The following is a 27377-nucleotide window of genomic DNA, read 5'->3' on the forward strand; positions in this document are numbered from 1 at the left end:
TCACTCTAGTATCACAAACCTTTCTTAAATCTAAAAAACTCAAAGGAGGAAGACAGGATAACTTAATAGCTCTCCAATGGTCACTGACTTGAATCTGATTCAATTGTTAGTGACAGTCACTATCTGATGTGTGTCAGTTGCCTCTGTGAAATGTGATGGTGGTTGTATCCATATTACTACTGGCCCGTTAGGCTATTTTAGAGTGGCCAGGAATGAAATGATGGGTGATTGATTATGAGGCACATTGGAAGATCAGGAAGAGTGAGCTTACATTACTGTTACTTCCTCTTGTATAGTTTCTGTGCAGAATGTGAGTGGGAGATTTGAGCCTTATGCCTTCAATTAATTGATAATGTAATTTAAAAAAAAAACCTTAGATATTAAAAAGAGCACTTACTGCTTAAATTGGGAATTAGTTGTACAGTGTTCTTCCAAGCCCTATATACTGTAAAAAGGTGGACAATAAAAAGGTAAAACTGTGCTAAAAAACTCATGGCTATTTTTTCTCTTAGCATAGACGCTTAGTAAGAAATGCTACATTTAATGATGTTGTACATAACCATGTACAGCCTGTCCCTGTTATTAGATACAAGATCATTCTCATAAGTGGTGGCTAAAACAGCATTTGTACTGGGTTTAGTAATATCTTAAGTGGAAAAAAAAAGTTTTCATATCCTTAATATTGGGGCAAATCTCTTTCCTTTGTCGGTGTAAAGACTGCAGGATCTGATTCCCTCTTCAAATTTTTCTTTAACATAGTAGTGAGCATACTGGATGTCAGCAGCATCTCTTAACAGTATACTGTGTGAATGGAGTAATTTTTCATTTAATCTTTTTCTGAAAGGATATAGTCTGATTTAACCTAGTTATCTACCTCCCCCTTTTTTTCTTTCAATAAATTCTTTGTAGAACCCCTGTGTCAGTATTTTCAGCAGGTTCTCTGAGTCTGGTTTCACTTAGTAGAAATGGGAAAGCAGGCAGGATAAATGAGATGATGCAACACTTCAAAATAGTTGCTTCAAACTGCAATTCCACTGCCAAATATTTAAATGTATTTTGGTACTTAAAGCTACACAAAAGCACTTCTGAAAATCCCACCAGACTCGAAAGTGCCTAATGCAATTGATCATTTTTTTCATTCTACCTAGGGCTTCCCTGCATCTTCAGCTGCCTAAATAAGAAAATCTGCTCTTAAATGACTGGGAAGCCCCAGAAACCTCTCCCACAAGATTCTAAAGCCTCTAAGCTGCAGAAGTATAAAGAAGCAATTTGATGTCAGTATTGAAAGAAGCTGGAGGCACCTGCCTTGTCTACCCTGAACAGTTTTATTGTGAAAAGGTAGCTTTTGTGGACAAAGGAGTAGAAGTGTACACACTACAATGCTTCTTACTGACAAAACTCCTGCTTGGCTTACATATTGACAGAGTTAATAAAGATTCTGTGTTTGTTACCTCCTTGAGGCCAGTTACAGTGATGCCTCTCACAATGCCCACTGTGACTGCTCTCCTTGCTATTTTGAAGTCCAATGTTTTGTGTCATGCTACACAGGCATGTACCGCTCCCTGCGGCTGAGCAGGCATGCTCTGGCCAGCAAATGCATTTCTTGGATTACAGGAGGAGGTGGGTCTCATTGGTCTGCCAAGGAAGGATGCGGTGGGAGAACTCCGAGGGAATCACAGAATGCTACTCTCACTGGCAATAGGACAGCAGGCCGCTGCTGGGTGGGGAAAGCCAGAACTGATGTCAGAGTGTTCTCCTGCCAGTGACCTGGTTTCTGCTGAGCTGGAGGAACACACACACCAGCTTCTGTCTCAGGATTGGTTGTTTCTAGCTGCTGTCTGAACTTAGAGATTGTGTGCTGATACAATCACTCTCCCCCAAAACAGAAAGGCTACATCTAGGCTGGCATGATTTTCCGCAAATGCTTTTAACAGAAAAGTTTTTCCGTTAAAAGCATTTGCGGAAAAGAGCGTCTAGATTGGCACGGACACTTTTCTGCAATATCACTTTTTGCGGAAAAGCTTCTGTGCCAATCTAGACGCGGTTTTGCGCAAGAAAGCCCTGATTGCCATTTTCACCATCGGGGATTTTTTGTGCACAACAGTTTTTAGCTGTCTACAGTGGCCCTCTTGCGCAAAAACATTTCCAGAAAAGGGCTTTTGCCTGAACGGGAACGTCAAAGCATTTGCGCAAGAAGCACTGATTTCAGACAGTAGAACATCAGTGCTTTTGCGCAAAATCAAGCGGCCAGTGAAGACAGCTGGCAAGTTTTTGCACAAAAGCAGCTGCTTTTGCAGAAAAACTTGCCAGTCTAGATGCAGACAAACAGTCGTTTATACTTCTGTAAACTTCTTGGGTTAGTGTTCAGTAGTATCTGATCAGATTAAGGAATGATACTTTAACAAGTGATTTACAACATGTTACATTCCCAGGGTATGTCTAGACTTACTTTCACTTTTGAAAAGATATGCAAATTTGGTGATTTGCATATGTTCTGATCACTTTTTTGAAAATTTTTTTCGAAAAAGCAGGCAGTTTAGACACGGTTCTGTTGAACAAAACCCCTTTTTTCAAAAGAACCTGTAAACCTCAATTTTTGAGGAAGAAGGTTCTTTCGAAAAAAGGGTTTTTTCCCCCAAAAGAACCGTGTCTAAACTGCTTGTTTTTTTAAAAAAAAAAAAAAAAAAAAACTTTTTGCGTATCTTCTGAAAGTGAAAGTAAGTCTAAACATACCTCCAGTTCACAGAGCAATTGTTACAAGTCGTTATATATACACTGGTGCACGCAAATAATTCTAGGCTTGGCCCACTGCAGCAACACACATTACTGTGGCTCAGTGTTCATATGTTCCTTCCAGGCCTCTCCCAGCCAAACAGCTCCTCACGGGGCTTTTCTCATAACCTTGTGCCCAAAATACAGCACAAAACTGAAGAGCAGTGTAGAAGCAAGATTTCTGACAGCTGGCTGGATTGCAGTTTATGACAGCAGTTAAAGAGAGATTGGCTATCTAGTAGGATGCCCATGGAATGATGGGATTGAGAAGCCATCATAATGATGCAGTACCTGTCCCCATGAGGTGCAGCAAAGCCCTCCCAAAATACCCTACAGCAAATTGCATAGTCCACTGCTCTCTCTGCCAATGTAAAAAGCTATTTTGGATGTGCTCCACTAACACAAGGAGCATAATGTGAACATGAAAGAGAGGTTTAATTACAGCTGTGGCTGTATGACTACATAACTTGCATCAACAAAACTCTGTAGTGTAGACAAGACACAAGTGTGCAAACTCCACTCTCAAGCAAACAAACATGGAAGACAGCTAAGATACCTGATGGAGGCAATTCCAAGATATAAAAACCATGAAATATGAGATGCATGAGTCTTTCAAAGAACATGTGACATGAATTTGTTATCAAAACTACATCATATATCCTAATGAACTATGACGTAAGACACAGGCCACAGTGCTCAAAAGCAATTGGTGATATGGGTGAGGAGTCTGATTTTCAGAAATTGCAAAGCATCCACCCTTTGGAAATCAGGCCTCTATTCAGGTGTCAAATTGGGCAGTAGTCAATAATTTTGAAAATCTTGGTTTAAAAGCTGTTAAAATATAATTTGTAACTAATAGGCATGGTTTGGAACATTGACAGTAAAAGGTCTTCCCTAAAGGAATAGGAAAATTTAAAGATTTTGAAATTGTGTGAGGATAGCTTCTGGAAACAACAGGAAAAAAATGTGGATAGTACACAACAGGTATTGTTTGCTCAGACAGCAACAGGGTTTCACCTTAAAATATACTTATCCAGCTGCCCTCTGAAGCTTTCAAAGCATCAAAAGGAGACATACAGCAGGAATGGCTTCATGTTACAAAGCCATCTGACCCCTGTATCCCATGAAGGGAATCAAAAATAAAACAGAGTGACACATATCCACCTCTGACGGATACCTGCAGGGTTTGTATCTCTCAGTTAATGAACTGATAGCCTCCTTTGGAAATGCAGGGACAAAAAAGGATTTGTGAAGAATTGTTTCTAATCTCAAACAGAAGAGAGCTCAGCACAATCACAAAAGCACCATACCAGACCAATATAAAATACCCATGTGTAGAAATTTTCCTATTAAACAGAAAATGGTTATTTTTCTGTAATGGAAATTTCTGTAGGATATGTCACTTTTTGTTTAGTTTAGGTTTTTTCCAGTCAACAAGGATGTGCATATACAGTGTTAAACACCGTAGTGCCCTGATCCTGATTGGGGCCTCTGGGCACCACTATTACAAAATATTAAACAACAGTAAAACAAATTTAGCTGAATTGAAAAGAAATGTATTCAGAAACAAAATTGATATACAAACTATCTCAACTTGAAGGTAGAAAAATAGAACTGCCTTTCAACATTTTTCCTAAGATAAGTTACTTTTTTATTCAAAACACCACACAATTATGACAAAATCCTCAGGGCTACATCTTACTCTTACTAATAATCAGATGTAATCTAGGAATAGGAAGTAGTTTTCGCTCTTGAAAACATGATGTTTGCATTTATCTGCAAAATACTGCTGCCAGAATCTATGGATAAAGAACTTCTAGGCAGTCACTTCATTTTCCCCTTGAAATTTCAGAAAAGAATCTATGTATTTTAAATCCTTGCACACCTCCTTAGTTGTTTCATTTGCGTGAAACTGACGAGACACCAAAAAAACAAAAACAAAAAAAATTCTACATGAATTTTGTTGCAGGCTTGTGGTACTTTTTTCTACTGTGAAAATGTTGATAATCACAATGAAAAATATAGAGTCCTTGAATACTATGCTGTATCCTTTATAATCATAAAGTGTTATTATATTACAATTTAATAAGCAGATACCTAAGACTTTTGACATTCATCTCAGGATTTACTGAGATAAACAATGTATACTTAAATATGAAGTCGATGTGTGTACGGTAACATATGTTCTGAATGTTTTCGTTACATATTTGGGAATCTCTCCAGATAGCCTAAGTTTGAAATCAGTAACTGTATGTCCTTTTAAAATAACATTTTAAAAAGAGAGATTAGAGCTGTTGGATATGATCAGGATGCCCTCACTTGTGTATTCACTCTGGCTATGTCTAGATTACAGTACAGGGAATGCGTCTGCTCTTCCTACATTTTTTGTGGAAGAGCAGATGTGCTCTTTTGTCATGTCTTCCTCGTGCCATGAGAAAGAAGGGCTCTTCATAAGAGGAGGTTTTTCCGAAATTTGGCCCAGTGTAGATGGGCAAAATTTGGCACAGTGTAGATGGGCCAAATTTTGGAAAAGCCTCTTCTGGCAAAACTATCGGAAAAAAGTATGCAAATTGCAGAGCGCAATTTACGTACCTTTTTCCGATAAAAAGCGGCAGTGTAGATATAGCATGACATGTTAATGTTACTCCAGAAATTGACCTTAGAAAAGTTAAATAATGGAAACTAAACTTACAATTCACATGATTTTTCATTGCCAATCATAAGCTAGGATTTCTTTTGTAATGATACATACATTTCATTATTTTACCAATTGGATGAATTCACTTCCAAATGCATCTCAAGAACTTTCCTTTGCAAGTTAAATTTCTTTTCATGGGTATATTGCCTTTATATACCTCGTCATCTCTAGCCTGATTCTGGCCTGCATATTTATACCTGCCTCTGGAAATTTCCAATACATGCATCTGACGAAGTGGGTCTTTGCCCACGAAAGCTTATGCTCCAACACTTCGGTTAGTCTATAAGGTGCCACAGGACTCCTCGCCGCTTTTGCAGATTCAGACTAACACGGCTACCCCTCTGATACTTGCCTTTATATGGTGTTTCAAAAGTATTTGTGGAGCAACCCAACAAGACAATCAAATTAGAAGGATGAATTATATATAAGCAAACTACAGTAGTTTGACCAGAAGTTGAGAAAAAGACCATTTCTGTTGAACTATTGTATGTCCAGTTTTGATAATGTAGGTTTTTTAAAATAAAACTTATACATTAATCAGTGTGTCACATATATAGATTCATTTGGTTGCTTTAGGACAGGGGTGGGCAATAAATTTTGGTGGGGGGCCACTCCAAGTCTTGGAAAGTGAGCTGCACTTTTCTGTGGAAGAGGTGCAGGGTCTAGGATGGAGGTTGGGTGCAGGAAGGCACACAGGTTTATGGACTGAGGTGCAGGAGGGGATATGAGGTCTGAGAGGGAGTTGTGACCTGGGTCAAGGGATTGGGGTGTAGGGTCAGGGAGGGAGTATGGGTGCAAGAGAGGATTCTGGCTTGGGGGAAGGGTTCTAGGAGGAGGTTCAAAGTCTGGGAGGGAACTGTGACCTGGGAAGAGGGGTGCAGAGGGTTTGGATGATGACTTGGGGCAGGAGAATGGGATGCAGAGTCTGGGAGGGTGTTTGGGTGCAGGAGAGGATTCTGGCCTGGGAGAGGGATCTCAGAGAGGGTACAGGGTCTGTGAGTTGTGATCTGGGGAAGGGGGGTGCAGAGGGTTTGGATGGTGACCTGGGGCAGGGGAATGGGGTGTAGGGCATGGGAGGGTGTTTGGGTGCAGGAGAGGATTCTGGCCTGGGGGAGAGGTATTATAGGGAGTACAGGGGCTGGGAGGGAGTTGTGACCTGGGGCAGCGAGTTGGGGTAGAGGAAGTGCAGGGGTGCCAGAGGCAGGCTTTGGCTGGGAGATGCTTACCTAAGTGTCTCCTGGCGGCCAGCAGCCCTGCAGCACCCCCAAGGCAGGGTAGGCTCCCTGCCTGCTGCACTTTAAACTGCAGGCTGCTAACCTCCACCTGGCTTTCAGCTCTGGGAAGAGGAAGAGGCTTGCGCTGCCCCTGTTCTCCAGGCCAATCTCTCAGCTCCTATTGGCTGGTTGTTTCCAGCCAATAGGAGATGAGGATTGGGCTGGAAGCTCACATGAAGCCTCCCCCCTCCCTTCAAAGCAAAGACACACAGAGAGTGCGCTTTAAACAGAAGCAACTGAGGGTCACAGCAGGATGGTCCGTGGGCCAGATCCAGTGACTTGGTGGGCTGGATCTAGCCACTGGACCATATTTTACTCAACCCTGATTTAGGAGATGGTAAAGCCAAATGTATCAAATAAATGTCAAAACTCATTGAAAATGTCAATATATCTTAAAATTGTATGTTGTTAGGTAGAAAATTCTGTACATTTATATAATCTCTTTATCAACCATGTGCAAGTTTCAGTTATGTTGAAGTCCTCAACGGGATTTGACATACTTTATTGTTGAAACAAATGTGACATTAAGGGTATGTCTACACAGCACCCTAAACTCAAAGTAAGATACGCAATTTGCGTGTTTACTGGGATGCCAAAAGAGCGCACCGGTTATTTCGAAAAGTATTTCAAAATAATGGGGGCAGCTTGTGAAGATGCAGGGTAGCTATTTCAGGATATCTCCAATATCCTGAAATAGCCGTATAGTGTAGTAGTACTCTTAGATAAATAAATTATAAAGAAAACCTGCACCTTACATTCCTTATCTTTTGGACTACAGAATAAATGCTAGTCATTTTCAGCACTAAATTAAAAGGTTTTTACCATTTTCATAACACTTTATATAGTCCATAAAAGTGCATGTCTAATAGTTAATAGATAGGATGAGGTACCATATTAATTATAAAATCCCTGCATTACTGATATATTCAGTTTGCTAAAATACGTACTAAAATTAAAGGTAAGATGCAGACATTGTGGTATAAGTTCATTATCTTTGGTAAAATGTTCTCATTTTATTGATAGCCATATCTGCGCTGATACCCATTTTGCACATGGTCTGCTATGACTTATGCCAACAGGAAACATTTAAGTGAATTTAAACAGTGTTAGATTATTCAGTACAATCATGACTCTCATCATACATTCTTTTAGGATGTTGGTAGCACATGGGGAAAATGAGTGAATACTACTATCTACTGTGACTTACTATTGCTTTAACACTGTAAAATAACGTATCTAATTCTTGCCATTAGAAAAAAAATTAAAGGAAGGGATCAACATGATTCTGATAACAGTAAATTCTAAAAATCTGAAGTAAAAATATCACATATTTTGTAGTTTAATACAATTGCTAAAATAGAAATTTACACTGGGGCTTAACTGTAATGCAATACTATGACCCATCTAAGTAATAACAAAAGAGGAACTGAGAAAACCTCAACATATCTCAAGATGTCCAAGGGATGGTCAGTATTAAATGATCACTGCCATTACTAACAACAGAAGGCTCAATTCTTTCATACCGGTGACATCATCAGAAATCCTGCTTTGTAACACCATAATAGAGAGGAAAATCAGATTCTGATATTAATGCAGCACTCTCCAAGAACAGATCACAAATTGTGATGTCACAATGGAGATAGGATGTTCATTATAACTGATCATATTAACAATGTAATCTTGATCATCTGAACATAAGTTAACCATACAAGATAACATTTTCAGATAGCTTTCAATTACACTAAATCAACTTGGATAATCAAAGGTATTTTCAACATCCCTATGACATTCAAAGACTCCAGGTTGTGCTGTATTCACACAAACATACCAAATCACCATAGCTCATGGACAGGGACCCTGCAGCATTCAATTCCGCTACAGAATCAAACCTTTGTATGTACCTTTTACTTATTAAATATTTGATTTAATATTGGAAAACTTTGGAATCATAATTCTAATGAAGAATAAGGACTTATGTTTTTCTACATTCTTTGTTTCAAGTACTTTTTCTACAAAGAGAGAGACTAATGAGCAACAGCAACATATTTTGCTGGTAAAAAACTTGATTCTGTTTTGTAACTCTACTCTCTGAAGCAGTTCCCAGTGGTCATAGTGAAGTCAATGAAATAACTTACATGAGTAGGGTGAAGGATCAGTTCTCTGGTCTTAACGTAAAAACAGTGTCTAACTGCGTCTCGGTTCTTATAGCAATGGAAATAATACATGGGTAACCGTCAAAAAGGAAATAACATTTGATCCAGTATTGACCTTGTGTTATTTTCATTATCCTAATTTCATCAAGAACAAATAGGGATAGCTGAAATTACTGAAGTAACGGAGTCTAATGTTCCAGTCATTCTCAATGAACATGGCACTTTCAAAAACAAAATTTGCAAGTTAAAAAAAAAATTCAGATTTCAAACTCCAAATTATTTAACCTTGATGTCTAAAAAAGGTTTAATGCAAAACTGCCCTTGAAGAGCACAATGATTTTTAAAAAGATTTATTAAAAAAGTGATAAAAATGGAAGATGCAAAAGTGGGGAGAGGAGTAATACATTAATACATGTATTTGCACAAGTGAAAGTCATGCTCTTAATGAGTCATTAAATGACTTCAACACTAATCAGTGATGGTCTTCATCATGTACAAGTGTAGTAAACGACTTCCCACTGTTGCAGTGTCCTTGTATATACAACACACATTAAAGTAACGAATCTTAGGGCCCAATATTCCTAGGGGCTGATCACCCTTAGTTTCCATAGTGAGATCAGACTACCAGTTTAGAACAAAATGTGCTCTCCCCAAATAATTTAGTGGTCAAAGTCTGAAGAATTTGGAGTGTCACTTTTTTGCTTTCTTGGCTTTTTTCAGTATATCACACTTTTTCCTGTTGGGACGCCGACATCTTTCATCAATGCTTGGTATACATTCATAATGCCACACTTCTTCCATTTTTTCCACAGGGTAAACAGCTTCAACATAATGACGGATCAATCTGAGTCTGATGGGATCAAGTTGCTTCTTGTTACAAGCACCTGAATGGTTATATTGCAGTCTGAGATTCTCTGGAGTAAAGAGCTCTGGAAAAAGTCTTACTAGAAGCCTAGCAGCAAAGTTTCCCACAGAAAGGCTCTGCTGTACTATCTCTCTTACCTCTTTATCAGATAGCATGTACATAGAAGGCACAGGGAAGTCTGGAGAAGGAACGACAAGTTCATCAAGTGGTATCTTGCAAAAATCTTTGCTGCTTCTTTCTGGGGGCAGTGGTGGCCCTTCAAACTCTTCTCTGAATCTTTCTGGGTTTATTGCATAGGTAAGAAACTCTCTCCTCTCAGGACCCGGCACATGAACTTTCCGCTGCTGTTGGTATGTGCGTCTCTGCTCGGTGTCCCTGCGTCGACATCTCTCATCAAGCTTCCCAACAAATTCCAACGTCCATACTCTATCATTCTTCGCTCTTGGGTACAATATTTGCACATAGTGTCGAATTAATTTAATCCTGGTTGGATCAAGTTGTTTCTTGCCAAGAGATCCACTACAATTGTATTGCTTCCTTAAATTTTCATTAGTAAACAGTTCAGGAAATAAGTGAACAAGCAATCGAGAGGCAAAGTTTCCTATGGACAGACTACTTTCATATATATTTTTAATTTGTTCCTTGTTCAAAAGGTAATCTGGGATAGGAACATCAAAATCAGGAGTGGGAATGTCAAGTTTATCAAAGTCTATGGGCACAAGCCAAATCTTTTTTGACCTTCTTCCTGGCCTTTCATATTCAAAGCTGTCTTCCACTTTTATGATAGATACATCATCAGGTAAACTAGAAGAATCATAGTCATCTCTCATCTGTTCACAATCACTCCCATCCATGTATATACTTTCAAGTTCATCATTTATTCGCTGGGCACACTGCTGCAACCAGGCCTCCTCTTCCTGCACATCAGGAAAGTAAATTTCTGTATACCTTCGAATTATCTGAAGTCGATGAGGATCCAGCTCTTGCTTCCCAGAATCTCCATAGCAGTTATATCTTTCAGCCAAGTTCCTGTGATCGAAGAGCTCGGGAAACAATCTGTGCAACAAAAACACAGAAAATTCCCCAGGAGATGATGCTTCATCTAAAAATTCATTGAGATCCTGAGCATCCAGAACATAATCTGAGGTTGTGGGGTTATCTCTGTCCAGAGACAAAGCTTCCTCCTGCTCTTTATCCTCAATGAAATGAGAAGACTCTACCTGTTCGGCCTCATAAAAACTGGATGACTGCACACTTTGCTGACTGTTTTCCATTTCTCTTTGTGCCCAAAATCTACTGAAAAAGTCATTAACTTGGGGCAAACACTCCACTTGCCACACAGCATTGTTCTTCACAGAAGGATAACAAACTTCCACATAGTTTCGGATAAGCTGCAGATGAAGTGATTCAAGTTTCTTTTTGTTAAGAAAGCCGCATGTGCTGCAGCTCCTGTTGAACTCATCATCACTGAAGAGCTCTGGGAAAAGCTGAACTAGTAACCGACAAGCCAAATCTCCACCTGAACTGCTCTGATCCATGATCTGTTTAAGTTCTGCAGCCGTCAGCTGATACTCTGGGGGTGGCCTGAACTCTGCTACAGACTCTGTTGGGCTGACATGCTTTTTAATTCTGCTGACCTCAAGAGACAACAGGTCAACCTTGCTGTGAAGCTGAGTCATATTGGAATTCAGGGTGTTTAAGGTGTAAAACATTTTCTGTATCAAAGAATATATGTTTGGATCAGAATCTGCAGTGGAAGCTGTTAAAGCAATAGCAGCACCAGAGTCCCTTTTGCGTTGATCGCTCAAACTCCGCAGATGGGAGGGGCTGCTTGGATTAACCTTTTCAAACAGTTCATAAGAAGAAAATTGCTCTGCCCCTGGTGTGTTCTTCTTTTCTGTAATTTTGTGTGAGATGCCATACAGAGGTTTCTTGTAGGATGAAGTGGTTATGTCATTGAAGGGTTCTTCTTCACACAGCCATGTTATACTGGGATTCTTGTTCTTGTTAGGCTGTTCTATGTTTACCTGAGTGGGTGACCCAGTATCTCGATTCTTCATGTTTGAAATGACGCCCTATGAATGAATAAGCATTGTATTAGTAAGACAGTTTGCTTTAAAAAATAGCTATACATTTGTGCTCCACAGACAGGCACTGTTAAATATGCACTGCCTAATTTTCATCCGTGAATCCAACTCTGTTACAGAAATCAAATTCATAAATGTACTGAAGGAAAACAGTCACCAAACATGCTTTACAGTGAAATATTGTTCTACTTCCTTGATCTTGACCTGTTATCAGATAACTGTACAATTATAATACTTAGCATTTTTACCCAGAGAGCTTTAAATGTTTTACCAATTTAAATATAATTACCTCCCACTTCATGTGTGGCAGAAAGATTGAATGGCAGTATGGCAGTGACAGAGCCAAGAACAAAATTCAGATTTGTCTATCTCCTAATTCTGTGACCTAGCCAATCCTCCCCCAACTGTATTTTCATGTTTCATTACTCTCTCTATACCAACTAAGGAGGACACCGTGGTCCAACAACCTTGACACAGATATATTTAATTTTTTTCTCCTTTTCATCTTAAAAATTTATTCAAGTATTTAAATCCTCCCCACCTCTAGTGGTCCAATTCAGGGACAATTCTATTATACTAACCCAATTTAAAAAACAATACAATTAGTAAAAAGGCCTTTTAAAAATGAAAATGGAATGATCCGTTTCTGAAAGGGTTATAGACATTATAATCATTGAATTCCTCATGGTGCTAAATTAGCTCGCAGTGAACTCTTAAAAATAATTTACAGCATGAGTTCTTAAGCACTGCATTTCCTAACTGTTTCTCATTGTTTGAGTTCTGAAGCAAATGTTTTCATTTATTCACTGTAAATATTTAGCTCATCATTTATTTATTTTTGCAAGCACATGGATATTGTGAATAACTCCTAGATAATTAAGTAGATGAACAACAACAAAGAATTACAATACACAGAACTCAAAAACATGTGAGAACACACAAACACATTTTGAATCTGACCATATTGATTTTCCCAGCTTGCTATACAGAATATTAATTAGACAAAAACACAAAAAACTTGCATTCTAATATTAAAAAGCAATGAAATACAGACTTAAGGGCTGAGGTTAAAAGGGAATGAGCTACTATTACATCCATTCTATGATCAGGTCCTTAAATTATTCATTGTTTCTGAAAAACAATAGTTTAAAAAAATGGCAGCATCTTCTTACTCTGCCAATCTGTTTGCCATGTGTATTCAAACTCATATCTGCTTATCTTAATGACAAAAGTGAATTTATTCTACTTTTTAGTCCTATAAACAATGCAGAGTCCAAACAGATAAGGGAGCTCAAGCTGGGTTCTATTCTAGCTCACCAGAATAAGGTAAATTCTAATTGCAGCTCCACTTCTTGCCCATTTACACAAGTGTAACCCCACTGAAGACATACTGTGTCTTTATGAGCATAATGAAGACCATGATATTGCACAGATGATAAATGAGGGATGTGCTGAGTCCTTATTGCCGGGATGGTACTTGGGAAGCTTGATTTTCAGATCCCAGTTGATTGTGCAGTAGGGTTGCCGACTCTCCTGACAGGATACTATTGCTGCAAATGGCGTCTGGTCAGGACAACTGGCAACCTTATTCTACAGGGATAGCAATTAGAAACATTCTTCTCCAGTTTTACTTGTAAACAAAGTACATTTGAGATGGAATTAATGAGACATGACAAACATGGAGCAACCTCAAAACACTGCTTTCACAGAATCACTTTTCATAGAAGTACTCCTGATAAGTGGGAAGATGTACCCTAAGAAAAGCATCTGTTATAGGATTCAGTAATACTAAAGAATTAAGAACAGGAATCTCTAGCTTTTGTTTAAAAAAAAATCAGCATTATAAAGGTATTTGAACATATGGTGAAATCTGCTCTTACGTGGTAACCTTGTATCTTCAGGTTTAATAATCCTCATAAAAAGAGCACCCACCATTTGGCACCATCTTTGTTAGAAGGCTTGTTATGATAACCAACTCATTTGTTAGTCCTTTTCAGGTTTTACTATAAGTTTTTTTCTGTTTAATTAAGCAATAAAACATGATAATCTAAGGGTAGTCCTGATTAATGCTCAGTTTGAAGTGAAGATGCAGGAACACCACAGTACCTGGGAAGTGTATTAATCAGCATGGAGTGATCATCTAAATTGCCTTATTGCACTTCTAAAACAAACACATAAAAGTTAACATTCTTAGGGATGGAAGGGGCCCTTTGGAAAAAAAGAAGTGCTTACGCTGAGAATTATGGCAGATCTCTGTATGTTGTAAGGGCAGCAGAACTTCTGCCCTTTCACTAATGCAGCTCACGATGTTTGGATCTGGTTGTGATAGGAATTTGCAGATCTGCATTTCAGAAACACACGGTCAGTGTTCAGCTAACAGCTAGTGCCACATCTGGGGCTAGATTTAAGCATTTTCTGTTAATTTGGGATACTGTGTTTTGCCTTTAAAACATTCTCCTTACCCCCAGTAATAATCCTGGCACTCTACAGATTATATTGCCAGCTGGGTTTACCATCATCTGAAACATACATAGAGTATTTTTGGCAAAATTTCAGAATAATCTATTGTGGAACATTCTTTTGTATTGTCCATAAGGACCTTGGACTTTTAAGCATGTATGTAATTCAGATAATGCTATACACAGTTAAAAAGATTATCAGTACTACTAAAAATTAAAAGACAGATTGTTTTGTACAAGTTAGAGGCACATAATATCATGCTGCCTACATGGTCAAAGAAAGCTACCTGTATTACATGTTGTTGCTGAGTTTTTATGAAATGTAGCGTTTTGCTATTGTGAAATAATCTTGCACATTATATCTGAGGACCATAGGTGCAGATTTTAAAAAGCATATAGGTTTTCTTCCATTCAGCATTGCAAGTTTTAAGGCCCATTTTCAAAAGTGGCTCAAGCATTTATGAGCCCAAATTTCACTAATATACTCAAAGCATTTAACAGTTTGACTTTAGCCTCCCATGGGTTCTGTTAGAACTTCAGACTAAGATTGTGGCTGGTTATTTATTCTAAACATGCTGATTCAGCACTAGTCAATTGAGAATAAATTTTAAAAATAACTAATAGTTCTGCAGCATCTTAGGAACTAACAAAAAATGTAAATGGTATCATGAGCTTTCGTGGGCACAACCCATTAACTGAGTCAGTTTCTGGCCTCATTGTCAATCCAAGGCTATCAACTTCAAATAACTTATGGATCTACACTGGTTTCACTGATATCAGAATCTCTCCCACTGTACATAAATCTGGAAATATTACAACCCTTGTCTGACAGTTAGGTTCACCCATGGGATTTGACTACAGGACTGAGGCCTAAATTTCTAATGAAAATATTTAAAAAAACCTTTATTCTAAGGACATGAGAGGAGGGCTATGAACACAATCAGATTTAGTCTCAGAGGAGTAGCCATGTTAGATTGTTACTTTAAAAAACATGAGTAGTCCTGTAGCACCCTAGAGAATATATATATATATATATAGCATCATGAGATTTCGTGGGCAAAACCCACTTCCTCAGATGAGCAGAGTCATGATACTACATATATATGTCAGTCTCTAAGGTGCTAAGGACTACTCATTTTTAATCAGATTTAGTTAAGCCAAACCAGTTTGAGAATTCCATATGTATATGCATTATTAGAAACAAATAATTGCTTCAGTTAAAAAAGTCATGGTTAAAATCATACTGTAAAATGAAATACTTCACACATTTAAAAATATCCAGATAAGAAGTGTGGGTAAACAAGACAAAGATTTCTTACTGTAAATAAATTAATTGCTTGTATGAATTTATTAAAAAAAGAGCTGTGCTATGCTTATGCCAGAAGTAAATTTAGCCCATAAAATCTGAACAGTGCCTCATGTATATAACCACATGTAGAAAAATCACCTCTTGGGTAAAGCGTCTTTTCTTCACACTAGGTAGAACCTCTTGTTGGATCCCTGAACCATCACAACCAAGTGAGGTCTGTTTCCGTTTGCTGGAATCCTGTAGACAAGTAACTGAGCCATCCAATGAGTGTTTCTCAGGAGATCTAGATGTCACAGAGCAGTCTAGTGCTTCATCTTCATTTTCTGTTTCTATTTTCACAAAATTATTTTTTATAATTTTAACTAGAAAAAGAGAAGGTTTAGAATGATCAAACACTTTCTCCAGAAATGATATCCTTATAACAATATACTTTGTTTGTTCTTTTGAAACTGTCTTTCGAACATCATAATTATTATTTATCATTATATCAGGGTGGGCAAAGGGGCCTCCGTGGGCCAGATCTGGCCCACCTAGCCAGTGGATCCAACCCGCAGCTGCCCTGCGACTCCCTCAACCCCAGTCCAATCAAGACCTGGGGATAGAGGAGTGTGTGAAGTCTACCTCCCTCCCCCACCGAGGATGCTCGGCCGCTAGAGAGAAACGCCGACTGTTTTAAAACAGCCTACATTTCTTTCTAGTTGCCGTGTGCCCCCGGAAGGGCAGGAGCCAAGAGACTTCGATTGGCCCGACTGGCCTTGGGGAGACCACTCCCCCACCCCTAGGCCAATCAGGGTCTGTGTGGGGAGGGAGAATCATGAAAAGTTTCCTGGCCCCGCCCCTTCTGCTCAAGGCCCTGTCCCTTCTGGGGCAGGCTGGGGCCAATTCATAAATGGCTCTTTTAAAAAAATCCCCTCCCCCCACGCCAATATTATATAACGGGCAGCACCTTGAAGTCTCACTCGGGGGGCACCATTGTGGTAGGAACCGTACAAATATATAGTAATGATAGTTCTTGAATCAAAAAGCTTATATTCTAAGATAAACACATAACAGGTGAGCAGAAGGTACAATAAGCAGGAGAGGGAGATGGATGATGGCTAACAAAATACGTTTTAGTAGCTAAGGTATTTTTCATCTAAACAAAGTTTTTAAAGAACTAGTGTTTTAATCAGACTAGAAAACAAACAAAATATAGCATTTTACCTTCATCATCATCATTGAATTCAGCTGAGTTCATCTTCTAGCCCACTTTAAAAAAAATAAAGACAACATCAGTAATTTTCTAGACAGAGTAAGTGTTACATTTTCAGTCTTTTGTTAAAAAATGTTCAGAAACTTCTTATCTACTCCCATTTGCTGTCCTTGGACAATATTAACAGTCCTTGGTCAATATCCCATCTTCTCCATTTTTATTCACATTATAGCAGGCAGGCAGCTTTTCTTAAGTGTTTCCTGGACAGCTGCAGATCTGCCCAGCAATGTAAATTGAACAGCAAACTACTTGGGATGGCCAGAAAAGAAAGAGGATTTAACACTGAAGAATATTAGTTCAGTAGTTTTAATTTTCTATAGAAGCAGAAATCTTTGTAAAGTGCAAATGAAACTTCACTGTATGTTTTTTTCAATCACTGTATTAAATGGCCACCTGTTTTAAGAGCCAAAGATATGTTCTAGTCCATTATCAAGTTCCATTGTAGGTCAATTTTTGGTGTACGTCACAAGTTTAAAAATGCAACACAAACTATATTATAACTAAAGGTTAGCTTAGATGACATTTTTGGTCTTTCCCTATATGCCATGGCTGTCTGAATAAATTTGCAATAAAATTTGCCACTTTGATGTGGATTGTGGTATTGAAGAACCAGCAACCTACCCCATTTGGTACATTAACAAATGTTTTATAATTGTTAACTGGTGGCTTCCAAACAGCATCAGAATGCTTTTTTACAGGAAAAACAAAACATTTTAACTGTTTCAAAATGATTTAATATTAGTACTCATGGCAAAATTGCCACATTTTCCCCTTTCCCTGAACCTAGCATGACAGGTCATTTGTGAAACTCCAAATTCTGAGCATGTTTCAAAAGAGAGCTTCAGACTCCAGTGAGGACAGATGAACAAGCATCCTCACTCAGCTCTCACTAGCCATACAGAAGTACACATCCATCAACAGTGGCAACCACAATTGGATACCTTTTAAATCAGCCATACATAGTCTAAATTATTCAGATATATGTCTAGCCTCACTGGTTCACTGAACCCAGAGAAATGTATTTGAAATACATAAATACTTCCATAACTGCATGACTTTTCCAGACAGATTTCTTTCTCCAAATCATACCCTTCTTTTGCTAAAACACTGTATAGGTCACCCAAACCCAGAGATTTTCTGGTTAAAACACACTGACCCATGGTTGTGCACACACACACACATTTATGTTCCATGTATATGCCTTAATTCAACAAGTGCATTTTATGCATTTAGGCAAGGGCTATACAATCATATCTGAAAAATCCTGAAAGAACAGTACTGTGGCCTGTGCTCTAGGAGAAAGTTAAACTATACTGAATTTGCTTTAATATCCCATATACAATGACATTCAACTTCCAGGCCAGTAACTATTACATTTCATTTAACTGTAGTAGGTATGGGTTGGGGGAGAGGGGGACACAGCCCACTGACAAAAATATGGGAGCGACCAAGAAGAAGATGAGAACTGAATGTAGTTCATGGAAATTTCGTATATTCTGGAAAGCCCAAGGCCCAACTAGCTAACCAAGCAGACATCCTTACAACAATCACATGCCATATGGAAGTCATAGATTTTTTTAAAGTGTTTTAGGCAGCTCCTTGGGGAAGCACTTGTCAGGGATTGTGCTGATGGAGAGAAGTAGCAAACATGGAGCCAAAACCAGAAAAGAATTGACAGACATAAATATACATAAAGTAAAAAAAGATAATAAAATCAGTGTATGGACTCCTTTTGTATGGTGAGACATGGAATAATATTTTTCTTCCGTCACTTCTGTTCAAACAACAGACAGAACACCTTGGGGAAAGTCTCTCCAACAGGAGACAAGTGGGTTGGAAGCAAGAGTTACATGAGGGCCTGAGAATCACAGTTGGAACTGGGAAGTTAGAGAGAGGGTAAGTAATAGGAACAGTTTCAGAGCCTCTCTTTGACAATTCTGAACCTGATAGCAAGAGGGAAATGGCTAGGGAAAAAGATAAAAACCAACAGAATCAAGGAAAAAATGGTACCAGTAATCAAATTGAGAAATCCATCTCAGAAAGTAAGTGCGCTCCTTGCTGTTTTTCATTGCACTGAGTGTATTGAAGGGGCTGAATGATCGCCTGATCTGTCCTGTTTCAAAATAAAATTAAATCTCTCTCCCTCACCCTTTTGTCTCTAAACTAGTAACTAGTTCTAGAAAAGAACAAACAGATGCAAGGCAGAAACACTAGTGATGAAGTAATTATGTAATGTGGCCTGGGAATTTGGGTTTGTAGCCATGACTACCAGAGTAGGAAACTCAGGGGCATCTACTCCAAGCTACAGTATCTTACTGGGAAAAGGATCAGAGCTGCAGCCTGTGTTCTCGTTTCCCAGGAAACTGGGTTTGGGAGCCTGATAGACCATAGCCATTTTGCATACCAAATACCCACAACAAGAAAACTACACTCTACACTAATGGCCCAATCCTGCTTCTACTAAAATCAACAGTTTTACCTAGACACCAGTGGAATCAGGATTTAGATGAAATTGCTTGTTAAATGTAAAGTGCAATTACCTAACCATTTTGAGTTATTTACCATCCCAAAGACAAAAAGCCTATTTCTTAAACTAGTAAACTTCAATTTGTATGATTTTTGTTTGAATACATTTTAAACAATAACTTGGTTCAGGCATTGCAAATGTTTGCTGATGGTTAAAACACATTTAATTCTGGGTTTATACATTAGGTGCAATGATTTGTTCTGGAGGACTTTTGTGAATTATTTATGACTATAAATAAGCCTATAATAGAAATACAAAACACAATATTACCCAAAGAATCGACTATCAGCATAAAGAAAATTACTCAGAAAAACAATCAGCTTTCAACTGTGACTGTGAGTTTGCAAGCTGAAAATTAAGCAAGTATGCCCTACTCTTGATTTTTCCTCAAATTCAAACCCAAAAATATTAACGTCACCTGTATTTTTGTTTCTACTGGTGTTCCTAGCTCAAGTTAGCCATCCACAGAAACTCAAAAAGGTGCAAATATTCAGATAGATTCAGTGTTTAAGGAAGAAGGGACAGAGCAGTCTCACCATTTGCAGCAGACTATATGCCCAGGATGAAAGCAGTAAGTCATTGAAAAGGATTTCCTACTGCTTGTAACAGTACCTTGTTTGAAAAGCGTTGCAGCATTTACTTTAATGTAATCAATGCTGAACTCATAAAAAGAATGAAACATTTTACAAATGTTATAGCACGACCACACTTTTACAACTAACATAACACCTCTCTTAGCATAGTGTTGGTGAAGATGTAAAGTAAGTATACTGCTTTGCTCTGTTCCTGAGATGCCGGTGTGTAGGAATTCACATGCAAAGAGAACAACATTCCCTTTTACTAAGTCTTCAAGACTAAGACATTCTTTTCAGAAATCTAAAAATTATGAAGTCTTAGCCATGATAGTAAAAGAAAGTTTCCATTTTTATGACTGAAACAGTCTATAGTCATCTAGGCAGTTTTATCCATTTGTCTAAGGAAAAGAAATTCTTGAATCTGAAGCACTGATATGAATCAGAGCTTTTCAAACTAGTCTGTGAAGCACTTGTACACAGAAATGGTTTGATCTGGGTCTCCTTGCTTCCAGATGCTAAACTGTAGTAAAATAAGTTTCATTTACATTAAGTACCTTCCTGTGTAAAAAATATGTCTCTGTAGTGTAATGCAGCTGATCTATGGGACTAAAATATATTTAGAATTTGCTTTGCTATTTGCTCCCCAAAAGAGAAACTATGCAATCAAGTGGGTCATAAGACAAGTTATTAAGATGTCTATTCTATGAAAAATGTCAGAAATAAGCATAAGTATCAACGTAATGTCAAACTGTTGAGTGTTGCTCATAAAATATTACAGGGGAGCAATAGCAAAGCAAGTTCTGAATGTATTTTAGCCCCATAGCGTAAACTGCATAACAATCAAGAAGACATATTCTCTCTTATTTGGTACTTTCAATTTTATGAAAAAATAAGCCTCTGAACAGAAATTGCTTACACTTATTATTAAAATCATGGAATTTACAGATATAAAAAACCTATTCTTGATGCCTATATATCTGCTTCTCCAATGAGCGTCTTCACACCTTCATCTGTAATTATGCTACACCACTATCTCAAACACTTCCTTCACATTTCCTCATGACCATTTAATATGCAACTATTTAAAGATGCATATATGCAGTTTATCCATCAGGATAGTCAAGCCTAACCTGAATAATCATGTGGTCATACTGTAGCTCCTTACACCAGTGTTTGCTGTCACCATGTGTAAGTACTTCACAGCAATGACCTGTACTGTAAAATGCCTAACGTATTTGAGGGTATTGTAAAACTAGTAATGACAACCATCTGTAAAGTCACATAGAACATGCTCATGCCAATACAAGATCAAAATTGTTTTCTGACATGGAATTAATTCTGTAGGAATTCTTTAGTGTGTGGCAGACCCATACGGGATCTGAGTTTACATATAACAATCATTTATTCTGCCAATTGAAAACATCATCTGTATCCATACTAATATATACAAAACTTAATGTTTCTAGTTTTTTAGAAAATGGTTTGATATTGATGATAATAATCCTTACATCTGACTGCATTGGTTAGCTCAAAAATGCATGTTAAGAACTAGGGATGTAAAACCCTGTTTAATTTGTTAAGTAGTTAAACACAATATTTAACCGGTTAATCAATTAAAGGGGGGACAGAAAAGCCTGGCTGGAGTGGCCCCTATCCATGACAGGCCCCTGCCCACCATCCACTGAAGCTGATATTTACCGGTTAATCTTTCACAACCCTATAATAAGAACATGTTTTTCTTCAATGAAGATCATACCACAAACATTTGAATAATATCATTAGCAGCTGATAAATCCATATTAACTGTAAAAACAATATATAAAAATCCTTGTATTTGTGCCTCTGATGGTCTTATGGTGGTACACTGCTTTGTGCCTGACACTGAAGGCTATCAGAAGTATTATATCTCTGATTTTAGGTTCACTTGCATCTGAAAAAATAAGAGGATCAATCTGTTTAATCAAAGGGTGGGATGTACCAGTATATTTCACTGGTAATAAGGATTACTGAAAAATATTTTTTAAAATTATCCACCTTGTTTTAAGCAGAGAAGGGAGAAAACATTTTCTTTTAAAAGGATCAGATAGAGCACTGGGACCTAATTAATGGTTGGAGTAGCTGATGGCCTAAGGAGATGCCACTGTTTAGATTCCACAGATCTCATATACTGTACTATAGAATTTTTGTTTCCCTCCTTTACTCCCACTTGCTGTTTTATCAGAACATCACAAGAAGAGTGCTGTACTAGGTATTTATTTTATAGGACTGACACCTGGTACACCAGCAAACCAAAATTCTTGTGTAAATATTAATGTTCAGTGAGGGTTAATGTTTATATTGCAGCTGTATGAAAACTTTTGTGTATGTACAAGGACCCTGTTTATTTAGTTTAAATCTGTTGCTTTTCTGCCAAGATTGTATGAATCAGAACATGCACTTAAAATGCAAAACTTCGCTTCATTGGAAGATTAATAATTTCCTTTGATACTTTATCTTACCTTCTGTTTAAAAAGACTGCTAGTTTACCCCCCTCTTCTTCTAGCTATACATAGAAAGCAAAGTTACTGTTACAATTAACCTGCAGATAAATTTCAAATATGGGTTATTCATTAAAGGCCAAGTTCTTCAACTTCTCTAAATAGTTGTGGCTCAGCTGAAGTCAATAAAGAAAGCTGGTCCTCCTAAATGTTAAATTCTTACTCTACTGAAAACAGCCAGAGCTTACGCTGTTGATTTCCATGGAATCTTAGTTTGTCCATAAGCATTTTAATATTTCCTTAAATAAAAACCTACTATGAACAGATCTCTTCTGATCCTGAGTAGTCCTGTGGCACTTTAGAGACTAACAAATATATATTATAGCATCATGAACTTTCGTGAGCAAAACCCACTTCCTCAGATGAGACTGAGTGAGCTCAAGCTCATCTGAGGAAGTGGGTTTTGCTCACGAAAGCTCATGATATTTATATATATTTTTGTTAAGTCTCTAACATACCACAAGACTATTTGTTGTTGTTAAAGTTTCAGACTAATATGGCTATACCCCTTTAAGACTTCTGATTTTGAGAATTTCAATTCCTATAAACCAGTGTTTCCCAAAGTGGTCCACAAAACCACTAAGAGAAACCTGCTAACTGGCTGCACTGGCTCCTATTGTCTCTGTTTGCAGACAAGGGGAGCCGTGGGAAGCATCATGGGCTGGCTCCCCTTGGGCTGTAAATGGTGAAACAGAGCCAACAGGAGCTGTAAAGCTCTGTGGTCGCGGTGCCAGTAAGTAAACAAACTGACACAACCAGTTAACAGTTTTCTCGAAGTGGTTTTGTGGACCACTTTGAGAAACACAGCTATAAACATTCCTCTACTGTTGGAAACTCGAAACAAAACAGCATTGCAATTGTCTGCGTGACACCCAACATAATAATTTGACTGCAAAGGGTTATTGTCAGCATATTACACTTCTTGATGAAATGTCTTTATTTGTTAATGTTATAAATTAAAATGATTATATCAAAAGGAAACAAAAGAAATCCAGTCTATTTGCTTTGTACATTTGACAGCACTTTGTATATAGTCAGTTTCCCCTGAAGTTGTGTTGGTCTTTTTTGGTGGAGGAGAACATCCCCTCCTATGTTGGGAAATGTTATTGTAAAATTACTTAACAAGGGAAGGGATTTCAAGGGCAGGTCTGGCACCTGAAGCTACTAGTTTTATTAAAGATGAATGTAAAGATTTTTAGTTGAAACAAATGTGAAATAAATCAGTATAGCTTCACTGCCAAAGCTGAGCAAACTGTAAACAACATAAAAGTACGCAAAAACAGATGTTTACAGTTCCATCACTCTTAATAATAAAACTGCTGTTAATAATCCAATGCTGGATTATTCTGAACATCTAAAAGTACTAAAAATTAAACATCTTGAACAACATATTGCATATTACAAACTTATTTCAATATTATAACATTAAGCTCATTATAAATGCTTTTAATTCACAGCCTCTTTTGTCTTTAAAACTTAGGAGACAAAAATCAAAAGTGTTACCCTCATGGACAAAAAGTGTCCTAATATTTTATGCAGATTAAAAGCCTCCTTTGCTCTCCTGTGGTATATGGCAGCCTCACTGCTCCAAAGAAGCTTGTCTCTAATGGTGGCATCTTGCCAATAGGACTTATAGGGTATGCTCTCAATTTGTTTTTATTTTTAGTTACATCTACAGATGAAGTTAAAAAAAAGTTGGTCTCTCAAACAGTGAAATTTTTCCCACAAGTCGCTCTTAAGCTATAACGGTCATTGCTTGTTCCTAAAATGTTGTCAAATGACAACTTCATCTTCTAGTGCTTAGACATATTTATGTTTGGCAACATGTTAACCACAATTTGGCTTTTCACTTAAGTGGTCTTTTTCTGAGAAAAGCAGCAAGTTTTTTAGACAATGTCTCTCCAATTTTATTCAAATCTCTCTCTCTCAAACCTCAGTGTTCCTGCTTCCTTGAAAAAAGGACCTGTGGTAGCTTCTTCAAACTATATTTAACTGTTGGTTTGTACCCACTTGACTTGCCTTCACTATCAAAATGACCTGTTGCTGACATGAGGTAAACAGGTGGGGCAGTTCTCAACATAGTTTAATTAGGTAAGAACAAATGATTTTCAGCACCACATTTGAACAGAATAACTGACCCTTTGGGCACTACCTGCATCAGAAAGTCTCCAAAAATGTACTGGGCATTTTACTCTACTTTAAAAAAATCTTGGTTTAAATGTTTAAAACCAAGATATTTGTGTAATATATATATGAAAAAAATATACATGTACATTGCACAACAGCTATTTGTTAGCACATATTTACTCAGGCAAATTAAGAATCAACTGTCCAGACTCAGCAGGTAGGCCAGGCACTAACTAGGTGGATGCATGCAGAAGAAAGGGAAAAAAATAAATCATTTCCTCCAGTCCTTATTTCTTCACCACAAAAGAATTAGAGGGGAGAAGAAGAGGGTGATCCATGCAGTAGCCGATCCTGAATTGGACCTTTTAAAATAATTACCAGAAATCCCCAACTATTTTTATCTTGTTAAATGTAGCTGTTTAATTTATTGCAGGCACTACCTTAGAAATGGGTCCTGAGCTGAAAAACTAGCAATCCTGGTCGATACTTAACATCTATATTTACATAAACTCCACACTGAGGGGTGTAAAAAAAGCCACACATCCCAGCCTACCTACAGCACCCTAACCCTCATGCAGAGGCAGCAAAATCAGTGGAATAACTTTCCTGTCAGGGACACAGCTACCATCGGTCTGGGATGGGAGCTCCTAGAACGACAGAAAAGCCCTTCCATCGCTATAGGCTGCATCCGCACCAGGGGGCTTTGCTGGCACATGCGCCGCAGCGCGAAATCGGGATTGAGCCTCCGCTGTAGTTGGGCTGCGCCTTAATTGCATCCGCAGGTCCCCATAGGGAGCAGCACCGGGCACACCGCACGGGCTGGCAGCTCGGATCACCGGTGCCCGGCGGTGGGACTTGTGCTGCCTTGGAGCTGGGCGGGGATCGGGGCCCATCGCTCCCTGCGGACTAGGCAGGCGGAGGCGGCGGCGGGGGAGCCGAGGCCGGGCTCCAGGGGCGCGAGGCTGGAAGGGGTTGGCCCCGTGGAAGCGGGAGAGGCCGGCAGGGACGAGGCCGGGCAGCCAGGCGGGCGGAACGGCGGGAGCTGGCGGCGGCGGAGCGGGAAGAGGCTGAGCGAGCCGAGACGGGGCGGCGGGGGCGCGGTACCTGCAGGGGCAGCCCCGAGCGACCGGCCTGGGGAGCCAGCTCCCTACCCGCGCCCATGGGGGGGGGACCGGCCCGCGCGGGGCTCCCCAGGGAAGTAGGTTCCTCGGGGCTTCACTTCCCGCCACGTGCGCCCCGCGCCGCCCCGCGAGGCGGGCTGAGGGGGAAGCCCCGCCCCGGGGCGGAGGCTACGGCAGCCCCGTTCGTTTCCCCCCCCCCACCCCCTCCCTCCGCGCACGCGACGGTAAAAACCCACGAGCCCAGCGCGCGCGGCGCTGCAGCGGCGGCTTCCGGTGCGACCGCTGCCCGGGCGGATCTATGTGGCCGGTGGAGGTGGGGTGACGGCGTGACCGTTCCACTCCCCTCCCCCCCTCACGCGCTGGGGAGATGGAGTTGCCCAGGCCCGCGCGCGCGCGCCCTGATCACTGCCACGAGCCGCCGCGCCATACCCATGTCCCGAGCAGCCAACAAAGAGCCGGGGGGAGGGGCGGCCGGGACCCGAGCGGGGGGCCAAGCCCGGGGTCGCCCGCACTGCGGTGCGGGGGCCGGCCGGGGCCACTCACCTGGGGTCGCGGCGGGAGCGGCGGCGCGTTGGTGCCCGGGTTCCCCCCGCTCTTTGTGTGCGAGGGTCCGCGCGCTGCGCTCTCGCGTGACGTGACGGGACCGTGTGTCATTTCCGCACAAGGACACAGCGCCCCGAGCCGCGGCCAGCGCCGCCCGCGCCCACTGGGGACCCCGCCCCTCCCCCCGCGCGCGGGCTCGGGCCCCGGGCGGCACCGCCCGTGGAAAGGCGCCTTCGGCCCCGGGGAGCTGCCGATCCCGCCCCCCTGCGCCCTGCAGCCGCGTGCGGCGCCGGGCCCCAACCGCCTCCCTCGCCCCCACCCCGCCCCTCGCCCCGCAAGGGTGGGAGCAGCCGCCTCGGGGACAGACCCCGGCCCCCGGGCTGCAAGGAGCCGGCCGGCGAGCCCCAGCGCCGAGTGTTACCGTGGGTAGGGAGCCGGGCGGGGCGAGCAGGGGCGCTAGTGGGCAGCTGTGGCCACAGGCGGCGGGGTGGGCGCCTGGCTGCTCGCTCAGCCCCACGCCACTTGGCCTGTGGGAACGGCATGAAAACCGGCTCGCGCCTCTCCGGCCTAATCGCACCCCCCCCCCTTCCCCGAGCGGGCATCTTGGTAACGAGTTTCCCCAACACATCGGCTCCCCCCCCCCCCCTTCACAAGTGACTCGTGCAACCCGCGCTCTGCTGCCTGTTCGTCTAACACGCAGCAGCCCCGCAGGGGAGCAGCGAGAGGCCTCCTTTGTTAGGTGCAGCAGCACAAAGCCTGGGCCGCTGCAGTCCCTACCCTCATTTACAGTTAAAACTCTTAACAAGGATTTGTGACCTGGTGGGGCCTCTACATTTTAAAGGAGGTGGCATTTTTTTCTGGGGGTAAACGGTGAAAATAAGAAATGGATTGACTCAATTTAAACACAGAAGCCCGGTTTTCCTCTATACGTAAAACACAACCTCTGAAACCCGTTCGGAGAATAGGAAAATGTATTTGGCTCCTTTACAGTACTCAAAAATCATGGTCACGTTCATCCCTCGGTATTTTAAGAATGGGAAAGGATGTAATTATTTGATCTAAAACAGGTGCTTAAAAT

The 27377-nt window shown here is 40.3% G+C and overlaps 1 protein-coding gene across 7 annotated transcripts; it reads right to left on the reverse strand.

Moving 5' to 3' along the window:
* Positions 1-364: 364 nt before the first annotated feature.
* On the reverse strand, positions 365-26875 carry BEND3 (BEN domain containing 3). Of its 7 annotated transcripts, none has more exons than XM_075923960.1 (4): positions 26721-26875; positions 16821-16865; positions 15756-15979; positions 365-11837 (listed from the first exon to the last, which is right to left on the reverse strand). In XM_075923960.1, the coding sequence occupies exons 2-4, from the start codon at positions 16852-16854 to the stop codon at positions 9588-9590; spliced, it is 2508 nt and encodes an 835-aa protein (XP_075780075.1). In that variant the 5' UTR covers positions 16855-16865; positions 26721-26875; the 3' UTR covers positions 365-9587. The 7 variants fall into 7 exon arrangements, with proteins under 7 accessions (XP_075780075.1, XP_075780072.1, XP_075780073.1 ...); XM_075923957.1 differs by lacking the exon at positions 26721-26875 and adding an exon at positions 26300-26549; XM_075923958.1 differs by lacking the exon at positions 26721-26875 and adding an exon at positions 25993-26011.
* Positions 26876-27377: the final 502 nt, after the last annotated feature.

Source organism: Pelodiscus sinensis, chromosome 3, assembly GCF_049634645.1.
Source record: "Pelodiscus sinensis isolate JC-2024 chromosome 3, ASM4963464v1, whole genome shotgun sequence".
NCBI lineage: Eukaryota > Metazoa > Chordata > Testudines > Trionychidae > Pelodiscus > Pelodiscus sinensis.

What these genes read in the sequence shown, in the direction of transcription:
- BEND3 (XM_075923960.1), bottom strand. Translation starts at nt 16,854, where the DNA reads ATGAACTCAGCTGAATTCAATGATGATGATGAAG. An exon ending in ATTCAATGATGATGATGAAG is followed by an intron (nt 15,980 to 16,820) that starts GTAAAATGCTAT and finishes CTCTTTTTCTAG; the next exon opens with TTAAAATTATAAAAAATAAT. An exon ending in AAAGACGCTTTACCCAAGAG is followed by an intron (nt 11,838 to 15,755) that starts GTGATTTTTCTA and finishes ATTCATTCATAG; the next exon opens with GGCGTCATTTCAAACATGAA.